Source organism: Mus caroli, chromosome 16 (genome assembly GCF_900094665.2).
Source record: "Mus caroli chromosome 16, CAROLI_EIJ_v1.1, whole genome shotgun sequence".
NCBI lineage: Eukaryota > Metazoa > Chordata > Mammalia > Rodentia > Muridae > Mus > Mus caroli.
In genome coordinates, this window is record NC_034585.1 from 86,714,285 (window position 1) to 86,729,412 (window position 15,128).

The following is a 15,128-nucleotide window of genomic DNA, read 5'->3' on the forward strand; positions in this document are numbered from 1 at the left end:
GGACATCTCACCTCACAAACGGACATCTCACCTCACAAACGGACATCTCACCTCACAAACGGACATCTCACCTTACAAACGGACATCTCACCTCACAAACGGACATCTCACCTCACAAACGGACATCATCTCACGGCTGTACCATAGCTACGAGTCAGGGGCAGAACAGCATGAGGCACGTGCTCAGAACTCTTCACCACAGAAAACGCCACCCAGTGTCACTCCTGGAACAGATCTTTTTATGGTGGTCAGGTTTCTGGTTCCTTTTCATTTGGACTATGGAGATGGATGGATATTCTACCCATCTATTTATTTCCAAGGTATTTACTGTGTACCTTCTGTGAATCAGACATTGTGCAGTGTGCTGGGGGGTATTCATGATGTGTTTAGGAAGGCCTGGGGTGTGTGTGTTGTGGGGGTGCCTGTGCACATGTGTAAACTGTGCCACCTGCCTGTCTACCTTTACAGCAATGGTTGAAGGGAAATAGGATGAATGTTGAAGGAATTGGTTGAATGGTTTACAGGCGGCTGAAGGGAAATCTGATGTGGCAGAGAGTAAAAGAGGCAGGCTGTGTGCCTGTCCCTCAGAGGGACTGCCGTTAATGGAGATGATTCAGTACATTATCTGAAAAACATCTGATTTGCTATAATTTTTTGAGACCACGTCTTGCTCTGCAACCCTGAGTGGCTCAGTATTTGGCCTTAATGATCCTCCTGCCTAGGCCATTTAAGTTCTGGGATTACAGACACGCACCATACTGAGTAGCGTTTCCGTTTGATACTTGGAGAAAATAGCAGTTTGCTTCACTTCCTCTCCTCTTTATTACTTTAATTTCCTTTGTATTGTTTCCCCTTTAATCAAAGCTAAAGGTAGTTCACAGATGCGCCTAAGTGGATCTTCCGAATGGCAGTGCAGCTAAAATGATTTGCCTGGTTCTTTACTTCTCTGTCGAATAAATGGGAATCTCCTCCCTTTACCCTGATCCACCAGGGCTTTCTTGGGACTCAGGCAAACCCAGGCTATCACCATAGCCAAGTTCACACGAAGTGTGCAGTTACCAGACATCCTCTCCAGAGGCCACAGACAGCAGCTTCCAGTTTGTGTCTTGTGGCCATCTTCTCTGGAGACATTTCTTTAGCAGTCTAAAACAGTTTTCAGATCAGATTTGACGTAGATACAAACTCTGTAGCCAGAGAGCTCAGAAGCCGTTGACGGTCCCATAGTCCCCCGAGTGCTTGGGAGTGGTGGTGGGGCCATAGTTCCCTCTCCTGCCTGGAGGGACCTGACCAGCCGAGGCTGCAAGGAGAGCGGCCTTGCAGTGATGCCAGTGTCGATGGCACCTCCTGTTCTCCTGTGAGAGGTCATGGACCTGAGAAACTCGTCTAGAAGTGCAGGGGAATCCGCATGCTGTGTTTGTGTTTGAACAGCGTGCATATTTGATTATATTTCCACACAGCAAACACTGACAACGCTTACCTGGAGGAAGAGAGGGTGGGGGAAACTCCCAGGATGCATCCCGCTCTCTGCTGTTATTTAGTCTTGGCAAATGTGCACATTTATATTCAAAATGCAATATAAACAGCAAAGCAAATAACAAGCACAAAACAATATCTAAATAATGCAAACAACACAAATTGATAAACTAAATTGTTTTCTTTTTTCCCATGTCAGTAACAAAATCTCACAGACCGAAACAGCGTAGCTGGGAAAAACAAAAAACAAACAAACAAAACCAAGATAGACTAAGGGACAGAAGAGGGGTTTACCCAGAAGCAAACCCACACTGCACAACCACCTGATGCTCAACAAGGTGCCCAAAACACATCGGCAAAAGGACAGCCCCTTCAGCAAAACGTGCTGTGGGACTGGATAGCCACCTGTGGAAGGACAAGGTGGTCCCTGTCTCTTGCCCTGTATAAAAGTTAATCTGTGTCTGTGTGTCTGTCTGTGTCTGTCTGTGTCTGTGTCTGTGTGTGCATGCGTGCATACTCTAATGCTTAAACTTATGACCCTAATTAAGACCTGAAAGTTTAAAATGAATACTTTAAGATTCGGATTCAGGAAAGGACTTTCTGAAAATGACCAGTACCTCAGGAAATTATTGTAAGAACTGACAAATGAGATTGCATGAATTTAAAAGCTTCTTCTGTGTGGAAAAACCAGAGAGTAGGGGCAAATCTGTGCTGGGGCTAATAGCTAGAATGCATTAAAGACCGAGAAATTAAACAGCAAAGGATCATCAGAGCAATAACTTGCAGTGTCATTAAATAGCTGTGCCCTGCTCTTCTCCCAGACTCTGGGACCATGAAGCTGATGGGTCTATGGAGTCCCCAGGGTCCAGGAGAGAATTGGGCTAAAGAGATACACAACATGGTGACTGCAGGTCAGCAAGAGTGGCCAGAGGTAGGATTGACCGGCCAGTGAGAATGAGGCTCTATCATGATGTCACAGCTTAAGGGACAGCACTTGCCCAGAGTGAAGTCATTAGGCCTCCCTATGTTTGTTTATACCGTCCACACACATCCTGGTTGCCAAGTCCATGAACTTGCTTGAGGCATAAGCATACTCCCTGGTGGTTTGGGTCTTCTCAGAGCTAGAGGCAGATAGGAAATGTTTCACAGTGGCTTGGCTGCCCTTAAACTCACAGAGATCCTCCTGCCTCCTCTACCCCCTTCTCCCCACCCCCACTCCCATGCCCCCACCCCCCCAGTGCTGGGATTAAAGTCCTGAGCCACCACCACTGCCTGGATAAAGAATTTCTTTATAAAGAATGCTGTCTTTAGAAAAACAAGCATGGAGTCTCACTAAGAGGAAAACAGAGGGGGCCCTTGGCCTCTCCCTGTGTTTGCTTTGTAAATGGGATGATGGTGTTTGTTTCAATAACACGGGGCACAGGGCTTGATTGATAGGTGGCAGGTAAAGAGGCCAGAGCCACTGCCAGTACTAATGTGCTCAAAACATTGTTTCCAGCACTAACCAACTCGAAACATTGTTTCCCTGTCACTAGCAGCTGGGCTTTTATGGTGATCATATGCGGCAGTCATTTCTCATTGGAAGTATCACATTTGGGGAGACTGGAGAGATCCAGTAGACAGGCAGACAGGTAGGCAGGCAGACAGACAGACAGACAGACAGAGGCACACACACACACTCAGGGGTGGAGAGGGCAGGGCTATATGCTGAGTTATAAGTTGGCTTTGTCCTCAGGATGCCTCTCTCCCTTCTTGCCCTGGCTAGCAGATGAGAAAGCCAGACCCTCTAGGGGTAGGATAATGCCACCAGAAAGCCGTGAGTGAAAGTCGTGCCATCCTGATCTCTGCTTCAATCCCCTCTTGAGTTCCTACCCTGGCTTTCCTCAGTGGTGGGCTCTGAGCTGGCAGTGCAAGCCCTAATAGACCCCCTCCTTCCCAAGTCGTGTTGGTCACGGGGGTTTATCATCACAACAGAAAGCAAGCCAGGGCAGAGGTAACAGACATCACAGCGCTTCAGAACCTGATAGCCTTGGCCCTAAAACATTTGATGGCTATGTGACAGTATACAAGTCTCTTAGCTTCTCTGGGCCTCAGCTTCTGTGAACCTCTGTGGAGGCTGTGAGAGGGTGGTTAAGGATGGCGTGTGTAAACATACCAGCACTCTATAAGATCCCTCCCTCTATAAAGGTTCAATGATTGCCAATGCAGATTTCATGGCCCCTGCTCCTTTTCTAACCAACCCTGCATTGGGTTCATGTGTTCAGTCCTCCAGAGGATCCCTGCCAACTCCTGCTCTGGGCTTAGACCAAACAGTGCATCCTGTCACAGTGCTGCTGGGTCCAAGGCGTATCTGTGCTGTGGTTTTTCGAGAAGTGTCCTCACAAACTCACATTTTATATGTTTTGGTCCCTGGATGGTGGCACATTTTGCACATGGTATAAAGTTAGGAGTGTGGCTAATTGGAGGAAGTGGTCCCTAGATGTGTGCTTTGAAGGTTTCGCCTGGTTCCCAGTCCCCCTCCCCCAGTCTTTCTGCATCCTGCCTGCCAGGAGGGGAATACATGCTCTCCCCAGCTGCTGCCGTTAGGACTGTCTGTCCAAGTGCTTAGAACCAAGCAACTCTGGCTGAACCCTCTGCAACTGGGATTCCTAATTAGTCTTTTTCTCCTTTACGTTATTCTTTCTAGGTATTTTGCTCATAGCTACGCAGAGCTAACTACAGTGGCCTGTGTCCTACATGTACCTATAGAGCTTGGGGTTCTTTTCTGGACTTCTGGAGACTTAGGCTCTGAGGGGTCAGACTTTGTTCTGCCCCCTTGGGGGATGATCAGCCTTCACCCCTTGACATAGAAATCTTGTCTGGCCCTAGTGGGAGGCAGCACGTGGGATCTCTGGGGCCTCTGTTTTATGTGTGGTTCTACTAATTAACTTTCTAGTGTACTCCATGTGACATTTAAGTCAAGGTGGTAGGACAAGGACCTGCCTGGCCTTGGAGAGAAGGCATCTCTTTGATGACTATGTACTGATGAGAGACTCTGACATGTCCATCCCTAAACAGACATTGGTGGCCATGCGTGTGAAAGGCAGGTGATGATGGGGTTTTATACCCTGGGTCAAACAGCCCAGCATCCTCCTGGAAAGTGACAGTTTCAGAGTTAACATTCTCCAGAGAACTCTAGGGTTTGTGTGCACACGGACAGCAAGCTCAACAGCCCACATTGCTGGCCGTTTCCGCTGTGTTAAATCTTCAGGAGCATCCACTTATGATGTGAATGCAGACATTGGATGGCGTGTCTCGTTTTCTAACCTGTCCTATGTCATATCAATCAGTTTTCTCAATCCTGTTGTACTGACTAGTTTTGTGTCAACTTGACACAGGCTGGAGTTATCACAGAGAAAGGAGCTTCAGTTGGGGAAATGCCTCTACAAGATCCAGCTGTGAGACATTTTCTCAGTTAGTGATCAAGGGGGTAAGGCCCCTTGTGGGTGGTTGTCCCGAGCTAGTTTCTCACCAGCAAGAACACACTCAGACAACCAGATTCTTCTGCAGCAAGCTTTATTGCTTCATTAGGAGGAAGACCCCGAGCCCCGGAAAATGGTGCTGCTTATATACACCTTGGAGTGTCGTGTCAGCACCTGATTTGTTGCTTGCCAATCGCCTCATTGCTATGCCCCGGAATGGGCAGTGACTTGGCATGAATTCACTCTTGCACCTGCGCACATTGCTTGTTTACCAGTTAGGCACAGCAAAAGCCGGCGCTATCTTGTAATGGCGATTGCTCACGTCTCTCCACAGGTGGTGCCATCCCGGGGCTAGTTGTCCTGGGTTCTATAAGAGAGCAGGCTAAGCAAGCCAGGGGAAACAAGCCAGTAAAGAACATCCCCCCATGGCCTCTGCATCAGCTCCTGCTTCCTGCCCTGCTTGAGTTTCAGTCCTGACTTCCTTTAGTGATGAACAGCTGTATGGAAGTGTAAGCTGAATAAACCCTTTCCTCCCCCAACCTGCTTCTTGGTCATGATGTTTGTGCAGGAATAGAAACCCCGACTAAGACACCACCTGTTTAATTTGCTACAGAACATCTCATGCATACTTTCCTGACAGAGTTTGTAGCCCGTAGCACATTCTCTGTGCGGCCCACACTGATGTCACCCCCTGCCATGTTTGAAGACTAACTGGGGTGTCCATATGCTATGGACTCCCCAGAACCAAGAAAGGCTATGGTCTCATGTAATCCACTCTGACTTCTCATTCTGTAGGTACTAAATGCTGAGTCCCTGAGAAGACTTATACCACACCCCTAACTTCTGGCCAGGATTACCTGCCTCTGCCTCCCCACTGCTCCTCTGAGATCCCGTGTGTGTGTGTGTGTGTGTGTGTGTGTGTGTGTACGTACATACACCACAGATATATGTGTGTGTGTGTGTATACATATAGAGACACACATAGCTGTGTAGATATAGATTGAATTATATGTGTGTGTGCATGTGCATGCATGTGTGTGCTTGTATGTGTACACAGGAAAGTAGAGAAAAGCTATGGGAGAGGATGTGAAGGTCTAAAGAGAGAGAGACAAGAAAAGGTCACACTGTGTGTGACATGAAGGCAGAGGGGACACTTCAGGGAGGGACCAGCAAGAGAAGAGCAGGGACCAAGAGAGCATTCACAAAAACGTAGTATAACAATGTATGGAAATACAGTAGTTAAGTCTGAAGTCTAACTAAAACTCAATTTAAAAAGCAAAGGGGTGACTTGCCACATTCTGATAATCACGAGGTCCTAACTCCATCAGCACCATTGCTGCCCTCGACGCCGCCTCACTAGAAGCCTTAGCTGTGCCCACAGTCTCCACACCATCACCACTGCGACACACCGCCACTTCCAGGTGTGCTTTCCATTTCAAAGTGCACTCACATACACGCTCTCACTGGAGCACGTCCACATGGCATGACTGGCTGGCAGCACTCTTCCCGTGTGACCTAGAAACCCATCTATGCTCAGAGAAGTGCAGCAATAAATTCCCAGACATCCAAACAGGGCTGAACATGCCCGGCCCAGAGTCTGGAACACCTGAATCAAAAAATGAATGCTTTTTTCAGAGAATCAGACTCTTCTAGAAAAACAATGAAGAATTCTTAGCTTCTACTATGAACAACTTTCGTCCTAAATTCAATGGACAAAGTCACTTCTGGGGACAGACCATATCAGCTCCCACATATTCCAGGTGACTGGCTCTCAAATGTGTATGCAATCCCTAGAAGTCGATGCTATTCCTGAGCATCCCACCCCAAGATCAGCCTTCATCCCATGACAAGAAGCCATCCTTTTGCCCCAGGTCAGGAGTATCCTGAATCCATCTGAGAACCCTGGTCCCTCCAACCTGTGGATTCAACTGTCTCCTCTGATCACACCAGAAACACCTGGCAACAGCATCTGGTGACTGTCACTACTCCTTCACCTGTTGAGACTCCATCACCTGAAGACAGCAGCTGGTGACTGCTGACACCCCGTTGTCACCTGAAGACAAGCTGCTTGTGGTTTGTCCACACTCTGATAGCCCGAAGTGTCCATGACCAGAGATGCTTACCCTGCCCTATTCCAGGACTGGGTTCTTTTCTCAAGATCACAGGCAGGCCCCAAACTGCCTCCCAGTACTGGTCTGGAGGCCTTGACCTTCAGGGGACCACCTGGGCTCCCACGTGGAGCCTGCCGTCTTCACATGTTGGCTCCAGGCTGAGCTGCTGAGGCTGAAGGGCGGCGGCGTTGCTGATGATCAGTGACGGACAATGGGCCATCTTGTTCCGAAACTCTTTCCTTTTGAGCTCAGTAGTTAAGTTTGAGTAGTAAACATCCTCCAAGGACCTCTCAGTTTTCCCGAGAATGTTGCTGGCCAGCCGGAAGAGGAAGATCAGCCCGTAGATGCCGATGATGGTGAGGATGTACCAGGCGGCGCTGGTTGCATCCAGCAGCCTCAGGGTCCTGGCAGAGCCAGTGCTGTTCTTCCCCTCCACGGGGTCATGCAGGAGGGAGCTGGACTGGGTCTGGTTGAAGGCTTCTTGGGGTATCCACTTGATTGCTATGAAACAGAAAGGCCCAGGTGAGACAAAGTGCCTAGGTTAAGAAGGTAGACACATAACCAAACCATCAAGAGGTGAGTGCCCGGGACAGCTTACGGAAGCTTTGTGTGTCCGACAGGCAAGAACCCACCAACACACACACCACCTCCTTTTCAAAATGTAACAGTTTAAAACACTAAGTTTTTGAATAGTTAATATAACATCATCAAATATAGCCATATTTAAAATTGTTTGAATGTGTTTGCATGCCAGAAAACCAAAGTGCAGGAGACCAGAGAGATAGCTCAGCAGATAAGAATGCTTTTTAATTCTTGCAGAGGGTGTGAATTCAGTTCCCAGCACCCGTGTCAGTGGCTCACAACCACCCGTAACTCCAGCTCCTGGGACCTATGGCCTCTTCTGGTCTTCACGACACCTTCATACTTGTGCACAAAGATGCAAGCATCAACACGTAGTTAAAAGCTTTTTTTTTTTTTTTAATCAAACTACAAATGATTTCTTACCAGCGTTCTGGCCTACAAGAAAGACACAAAAAAGTCTAAAATCTCAGAGGAAAAATATGCAATGGGATCAGAGGGAAAGGGCTTCACTGTAATGGAGAATGTCAGCATGAGGCGGTGTGAGTCCAAACCAAGTCGACATTTTCCCATCTACTGGTTTGTCAATATACAGAGTTCGAGAATTCCCCATGTGTGGGGTAATGAGATCCTGTTATCATTCGCGGGTCGAGGGTAAATCTGTTCTACCAATGTGAAGGGCTCCTTAGCAGGCTCTCCTGACCTTCATGGTGACCTTACCGCTTGGATCCTGACACTTGTCCTGAGCAACCTGTCCTACGGGCTCTCCAGACAGGGCTGCAGTATAAAATCAGGCCCCTGGATCTGTGGGTCCCACATCCCAGAGCTTTAGCCAGCCATAGAAAGGAAGTGTTTGCAAAAGGAAGCACAAGCCTGCCCTGACCACCAGGGACCCTTCTCCTGCCTTTATTCCCTAAGCAGGATGTACTGACTAGTTTTGTGTCAACTTGACACAGCTAGAGTTATCACAGAGAAAGGAGCTTCAGTTGAGGAAATGCCTCCATGGGATCCAGTTGTGGGGCATTTTCTCAATTAGTGATCAAGGGGGAAAGGCCCCTTGTGGGTGGGACCATCTCTGGGCTGGTAGTCTTGGTTCTATAATAGAGCAGGCTGAGCAAGCCAGGGGAAGCAAGCCAGTAAAGAACATCCCTCCATGGCCTCTGCATCAGCTCCTGCTTCCTGACCTGCTTGAGTCCCAGTCCTGACTTCCTTTGGTGATGAACAGCAATGTGGAAGTGTAAGCTGAATAAACCCTTTCCTCCCCAACTTGCTTCTTGGTCATGATGTTTGTGCAGGAATAGAAACCCTGACTAAGACACAGGACAATGTGACAACCATATACGCAGCATTTACAATAGGTTTCAGCAGAAATAATGTAAAGATAATCAAAACACACAGGAGAACATGCACAGGGCATTTTCAAATTGTATGCTCTTTTACATAAATGACCTAAGCTAAAACCATAAAGTGGGTGCCTGTGGGTGCTTTGGATTCGCCTGTAGTTTATGAGTATATATATTTAACCAGCTTCCCTTTCCTATAGCAAGTACCCGAGGTAAATGAATCTATAAAGAGCAAAGGCCATTTGGTCTCAGAGATCCAGAGGTCTCACCCCATGGTCGCTTGGTCCCACTGCTTCTGCGTCTGTGGCAGAGCAACAAACCATGGATAGAGTGTGTACTGGAGGAAGCTGCTCTCCATGGTGGCCAAGAGATAGAAGTGGCCGCTGGACGCCCAGAGTCCCCTCTAAGGTCACTCCTCCAAAGACCTAATGTCCTTCTGCTAGCTCCCACTGCTCCCAGCAGCACTGATGACCATTCATCCAAGCACAGCCATATGATGTAAGTGGGAGAGTCCACAGGAAATGGGCACTGCTTGTCACCCCTAGAGAAGGGACCTGGGCAGGGGCTGGACTCTCCGCAGCATGCCCATTTGTACGCTTGGTGTTAGACAACACGTGCTTTTTTTTTTTTTTAATCAATTTTAAAAAGGGAAGAATACAAGTTGTCTTTTCTGATCTCCTTTCTGCTGGCCCTGGGTAAAGACACTGTGCCCTTGTCTGGCGAGGAGATTAAGATCTCAGCTGCTGTTTAACTCAAAACTGTTCCGTACTGAGGGAGCCAGGGAAGGCATGTCCCGGTGACGTTGTTGATTTCACCTTAGCCTGAGGGTCCAGCACTCGGGCTTGCCAGCAGCTCACTGAACAGTCGCCAATGGCTCTCTCACTTTTTCTAAAGCGAGGCATCGGAGTCTCGTTCCTTGGCAGCGTGAGTGACTAACCTTACTCACTTTGGATAAAGGATGACTTACATGTGAATCTCCAAGTCATGAGTGTCAAAGCTCAGGGCCCGTGAGATTAGAGTCACGTGGCTTAAGCTCGCAGAAGCATTTCAACCCCTACACCACCGCCAGTGGAATGGATTGAGACACTGGAGGAACACGAAGAGGAACTCTCACAATTACTATTATTTTTTAAATAGCAAATCAACCCCATAAGGATTAGTGCCAGAGAACTTATTTAAACTTATAATAGATGCAGAAACTTACAGAGCTTTCTAGAAATTGCTAGAATGCTGTTAAATATTCAAGCACCGAATAATATACACCCAACTAAGGACTCCATACATTCAATTGCTTTAAAACCAGCCCGATCCCAACACGAAAGAAGCTAACTGTATGGCTGATGACAAAACTGTGCGCTTTGTCGATGTAGAGGCGAGAGTAGGCACCATTGTATTTTAAAGGATAAACGCATCCTGTGGCAGAGGTGTGCCCTCCGATGCCTCTTACTTAATGACCTGGAATAAACAAGGTGAGCCAGAGCCGCCTGTCTCACTACTCACATTCCATGGTGGGGCTTGACCTTGACTCTCCGGAGGCAAATTCAAGATGCTGCTGGAGAGGAGAAGGGAGAGAGAAGAGGGGAGAGGAGAGGGGAGAGGGGAAAGAGGAGAGGAGAGGAGAGGGGAAGGTGACAGGTCTCCTTCCTGCAGGTGACAGCCCCAGTGTGCCCAGACAGCACCAGCTTCTAACCTGAAACCCCAAACAGTGCAGAACTTAGAGCTGCAAGGAGGGTGGAGGAACCTCTCTCTCTCTTCAGCTGACCTGAAGAGACAGCACTGCTCGGCTATGGCCTGTTATAAAGGTCCAAATCAAAGGAGTTTCTTCTTTGAGGGGGGAAAAACAAAAAAGCAGACTTAGGAAGTCTCTAGCTCTCCTTGGGGCACCTGGAAGCCTGTGGTGCCAGGGTGCTGTCTTTCAAACTGGCTGGCCAGCTCTAAGACTGGATGGCTCCTGTTCTGCACCTGGTGCGGGTGTGGCCAAGGAACAGGGAACTCAATGGCCAAGAGTCACCAGCTTCCTCACTGATCATCTCCTGGATCAAGACGCACAGCAGGAAGGGCCAGGCCAATGTGGAGAGTCTCCTGGGAGGACCTGGTGGGTGCACTGGCCAGGGTTCTCAGGAGAAGCAAAACTGAGAGAGTGAATGTAAGTAGCAAAAGATTTTAGAACCCAGAAAAGCTTAGTAATCCGTCTGAGAGCTGATTTCCCAGGGTGGGGGTGGGGGTGGGGCATCAAATGCCCAGACGATGAACTTCCCTAGTAAGAAATAAAGAAGGAACAAATACAAACGTAATGACTGAAGGATACAAGAGTTACATGGAAAAGCTGAGCACACACAAAGCTAAGGAAACTCCAATAAGAAAATCAATGAAACAGAATCACGAGTGGTTTACAGATTGTAGGACCCCACAACTGAAAGAGCTTCACTCTGGCATCAAAACAGGCAGACAGACCGATGGAACCAGATAGTTTTGAAACAGGCTAAAGGTATCTGGGAGATATTACAAAGGGAAGAGCAGATCTTACACTGGTGGAGAAAAGAATTCCCAGCCGTGGATGGGGCACAGGGGCGATGTCTGCAAAAGGAAAATCTCGCTAGGCAAGGCTGGTTCCCCATGGAAAGAGAGTCGGTGGATCCAACAAGGCTTAGAGGTAACAGCTACAGGGGAGCAAGAACAAACACAAAAATCTCCTGTGAGTGTTCGTGCGTGTGTGTGTGTGTGCGCGGCATTGTGTGTCCTGTGCGCATGTATACAGGTGTGAGTGTGCGTGTGGGTGCGTATGTGTGTGTGTGTGTGTTCCTTTATATTATTGCAGATCTAGTGACCTTTTCAAACATGGTACGAAAGTTAAGGAAGGTGATCCAGAGAGAGGGAGGAACACACACACGCACATGCACACACATACACACGCATGCACACACAGACACACATACACACACATACACTCGAACACACACCACACACACATGCACACACACATACCACACACACACAAACACACACCACACACACACCACACACAACACCACACACACCACACACACACATACACACACACACATACCACACACACACATCCACACACACACATCCACACACACACATCCACACACACACACACACACCACGCACACACCACACGCACACACCACATGCACACACACATGCACACCACACACACACCACACGCACACACACATATGCACACACACACCCCACACCACACCCACACACATCAGAAAGAGACAAAGATACACACAGAAAGAGAGTCGCATACACACACGAGAGATTCACACACACAAAGACAGAGAGAGAGGGAGAGAAAGAGAAAGAGGGATCAATTCCACAAGAACTAAAAGTTCCTTCATGGAAAATATTATCCAGAGTGAAGAATGATAAATGATAAGAACATGAGGGGGGAAATGGCCGAGATTAAGTTGCCCAGTTTTTAAATATTCAGAAGGCTTTCAACACTGAGCACATCTTAGCAGAAAGAAGATTTAAGGATATGAACACTAGTCACAGGAAAGTAAAGATAAAAGTCTTTCTCTCTCTCCTCCCTCCTCCCTCCCTCCCTCCCTACTCCCTCCCTATGTGTTGGGGAGACCTTGCACATGCTAAGCAGATGCTCTCACACTGAGCTAAGCCTTCAACCTCCACGATGCCCTTTCTACAGATAATAGCAACATAAATGCTGATGAAAACGTACAGGTATTTCACTGCTTGTAGCTGAGAAAGGTGCAGCATTCAGAACCTTGTCCACACAGCACAGCAGCTCATGGAAGCCGCCTGTTATCATTACCATCATCAAGGATGGTGGGTATATCACAGTTTACAGCACACACACCTTCCAGCCCGTCACACATCTCCTGGAAATTTAGGATATTGGGTCTGGACGTGTTTAAGAGACCTTGGTGCAAATGTGGCTACTGTCCCATTGTTAGTAACAACAGCCAAAGACTGGAGACCACTTAAATGTCCATCAAGAGAGAACCAGGCTGAGAGGCGAGTATACCCCACACAACCAGCTCCTTTGCAGGTATTAAGAGAACAGGGAGGATGCTGGGCACTGAGGAACAATCTTCAGTATATTGCTTAGGAAGAGGAAAAAATAAGCATGATGCAGGTTGGTGTGGGCTAGACCACTGCTTGCATACAAACACTGGATGTTCTTGTATGTGCAAAAGTATCCTTGAAGAAGAGAGACCTCCTATCAGTGCTACCTGCAGACCACAAGCTTTCAAATGGCTTGTTTGTTTTTACCCTCTGTTTATTAGCCAGTGAAAAGGAGAGTCTGTTTTTTAAGATGAAGAGTTTGTAACTAGCATGTTAGCACTCGCAGGGATTCGGCTTTTCTGCGAATGCGGCAAATTCTTGATTTTAGGCATTAATCTGATCCCCCTAACCTTCTGTCTGTGTGCCTGATTTGCATTTTCTTGTCGGAATGTCCTGTGTAAGCAACATTCTATCCCCAGAAAGAGAATTAAGAGGCAGCAAAGTAAGCCATGCACGCAGCTTGCCTAGATTGGAATTCTTGCACCCCTGAGCTAGGTCATAGCCATGAATGCTGCCCCGTGTGGTGAGAATGCGCTATAACAATCAGACCGTTGACACAAGGGCAATGGATTCTCCATGTCCAGCTCACAGTTTCAATTGATGATCTGTTGAGGCAGCCATGCAGGATCTGAGGTGTGTTTTCTATCAAAATAACAATTATTGGATTTTTGTTCTGTTTTGTTTTCATTTTTTCAAGACAGGGTTTCTCTGTGTAGCCCTGGCTGTCCTGGAACTCACTCTGTAGACCAGGCTGGCTTCAAACTCAAAGATATCCACCTGCCTCTGCTCCCCAGTTCTGGGATTAAAGGTGTGTAACCACCACATTCCACTCTCAAAATAACGATTATATATGTGGATTTTACAAATAGACATGCAATAATAATTTCTTTACAAAATTTTTTTGCAATAAAAATAGTTTAAAGACTGAAAAATCCCATGCCTGTGTACCCACATAAGTGCACACACATAAACACCAGCCAGATTCTGATAGTTTATGCTTAAGTGATACATTTTCTGCAAAGGACTGTGGGGTATGTTCAGCCTGGTCCTCCCTCAGTTGGACAGAGTTCCCACGGTGGCTTTCCTGTTGCGTACACAAGAATGTGCATCACATGGCTACCATGAGGCCAGTCCTACATGGCTATGTAGTTAAAAAAAAATCCAGATGGCTCTAAATGACAGGTCAGTACATGTGTTTTCTATAAGGAACAAGATCGTACGTATTTTTTGGAATTGTGTCCCATAGAATCTTTGAGGGGGGCTGTTTTTTGTGTAGGGTGTGGTATTTGTATGTGGATGTGTGGTGTGTGGTGTGTGATATGTGGATAAGTGATATGTGGTGTGTGGATGGGTGATGTGTAATGTGTGGGTGTATGATATGCGATGTGTGGTGTGTAATATGTGGATATGTGATGTGTGGTGTGTAGATGTGTGATGTGTGGTGTGATGTGTGGATGTTATGTGTAGTGTGTAATGTGTGATGTGTAGTGTGTGGATGTATGGTGTGTGGTATGTGATGTGTAGTGTGTAATATGTGGTATGTGTGGATGTGGGTGTGTGAGTGTGTGATAATATGATGTGTGATGTGTGGTGTGTGATATGTGATGTGTGATTTGTGATATATGATATATGATGTGTTGTGTGTGGTGTGTGATGTGTTGTGTGTGATATGTGATATATGGATGTGATGTGCGTGTGTGTACATTCTGTCTTCTTGGATCAGTGCCCACCTTATTTTTCTCAGGTTTCTCATTGGTTGGTGTCAATGTATTTTTTAGCATACTTTATTGTGTTCTGTATCTACCACCCTTGTAACCCTTATTCCACCCAATCCCTCCAGCCCCCAACATTAGGAAGGAAAGAAAGAAGTTTAGAGGGGAAAGGGGATGGAGGCCTCTTTAGACTACTTCCTGCTGGTCATGCTTACCAGGTTCTTTGGGGCAAGTCAGGATATCCAACAATTACAAATGTAGCAGCAGGAACCCACCGCTGCCTCAGCTGCTTCTGCCTCTGCTTCTGCCTCTGCCTCTGCCTCTGCCTCTGCCTCTGCCTCTGCCTCTGCCTCTGCCTCTGCCTCTGCCTCTGCCTCTGCCTCTGCCTCT

At 47.4% G+C, this 15,128-nt stretch overlaps 1 protein-coding gene across 1 annotated transcript; it reads right to left on the minus strand.

Annotated features, from left to right (window-relative positions):
• Window positions 1-5,902: 5,902 nt before the first annotated feature.
• On the minus strand, window positions 5,903-10,529 carry Smim34a (small integral membrane protein 34A). Its single transcript, XM_029470711.1, has 2 exons — window positions 10,468-10,529; window positions 5,903-7,546 (listed from the first exon to the last, which is right to left on the minus strand). Exons 1-2 carry the CDS (start codon window positions 10,472-10,474, stop codon window positions 7,146-7,148), a joined length of 408 nt encoding a protein of 135 aa, XP_029326571.1. The 5' UTR covers window positions 10,475-10,529; the 3' UTR covers window positions 5,903-7,145.
• Window positions 10,530-15,128: the final 4,599 nt, after the last annotated feature.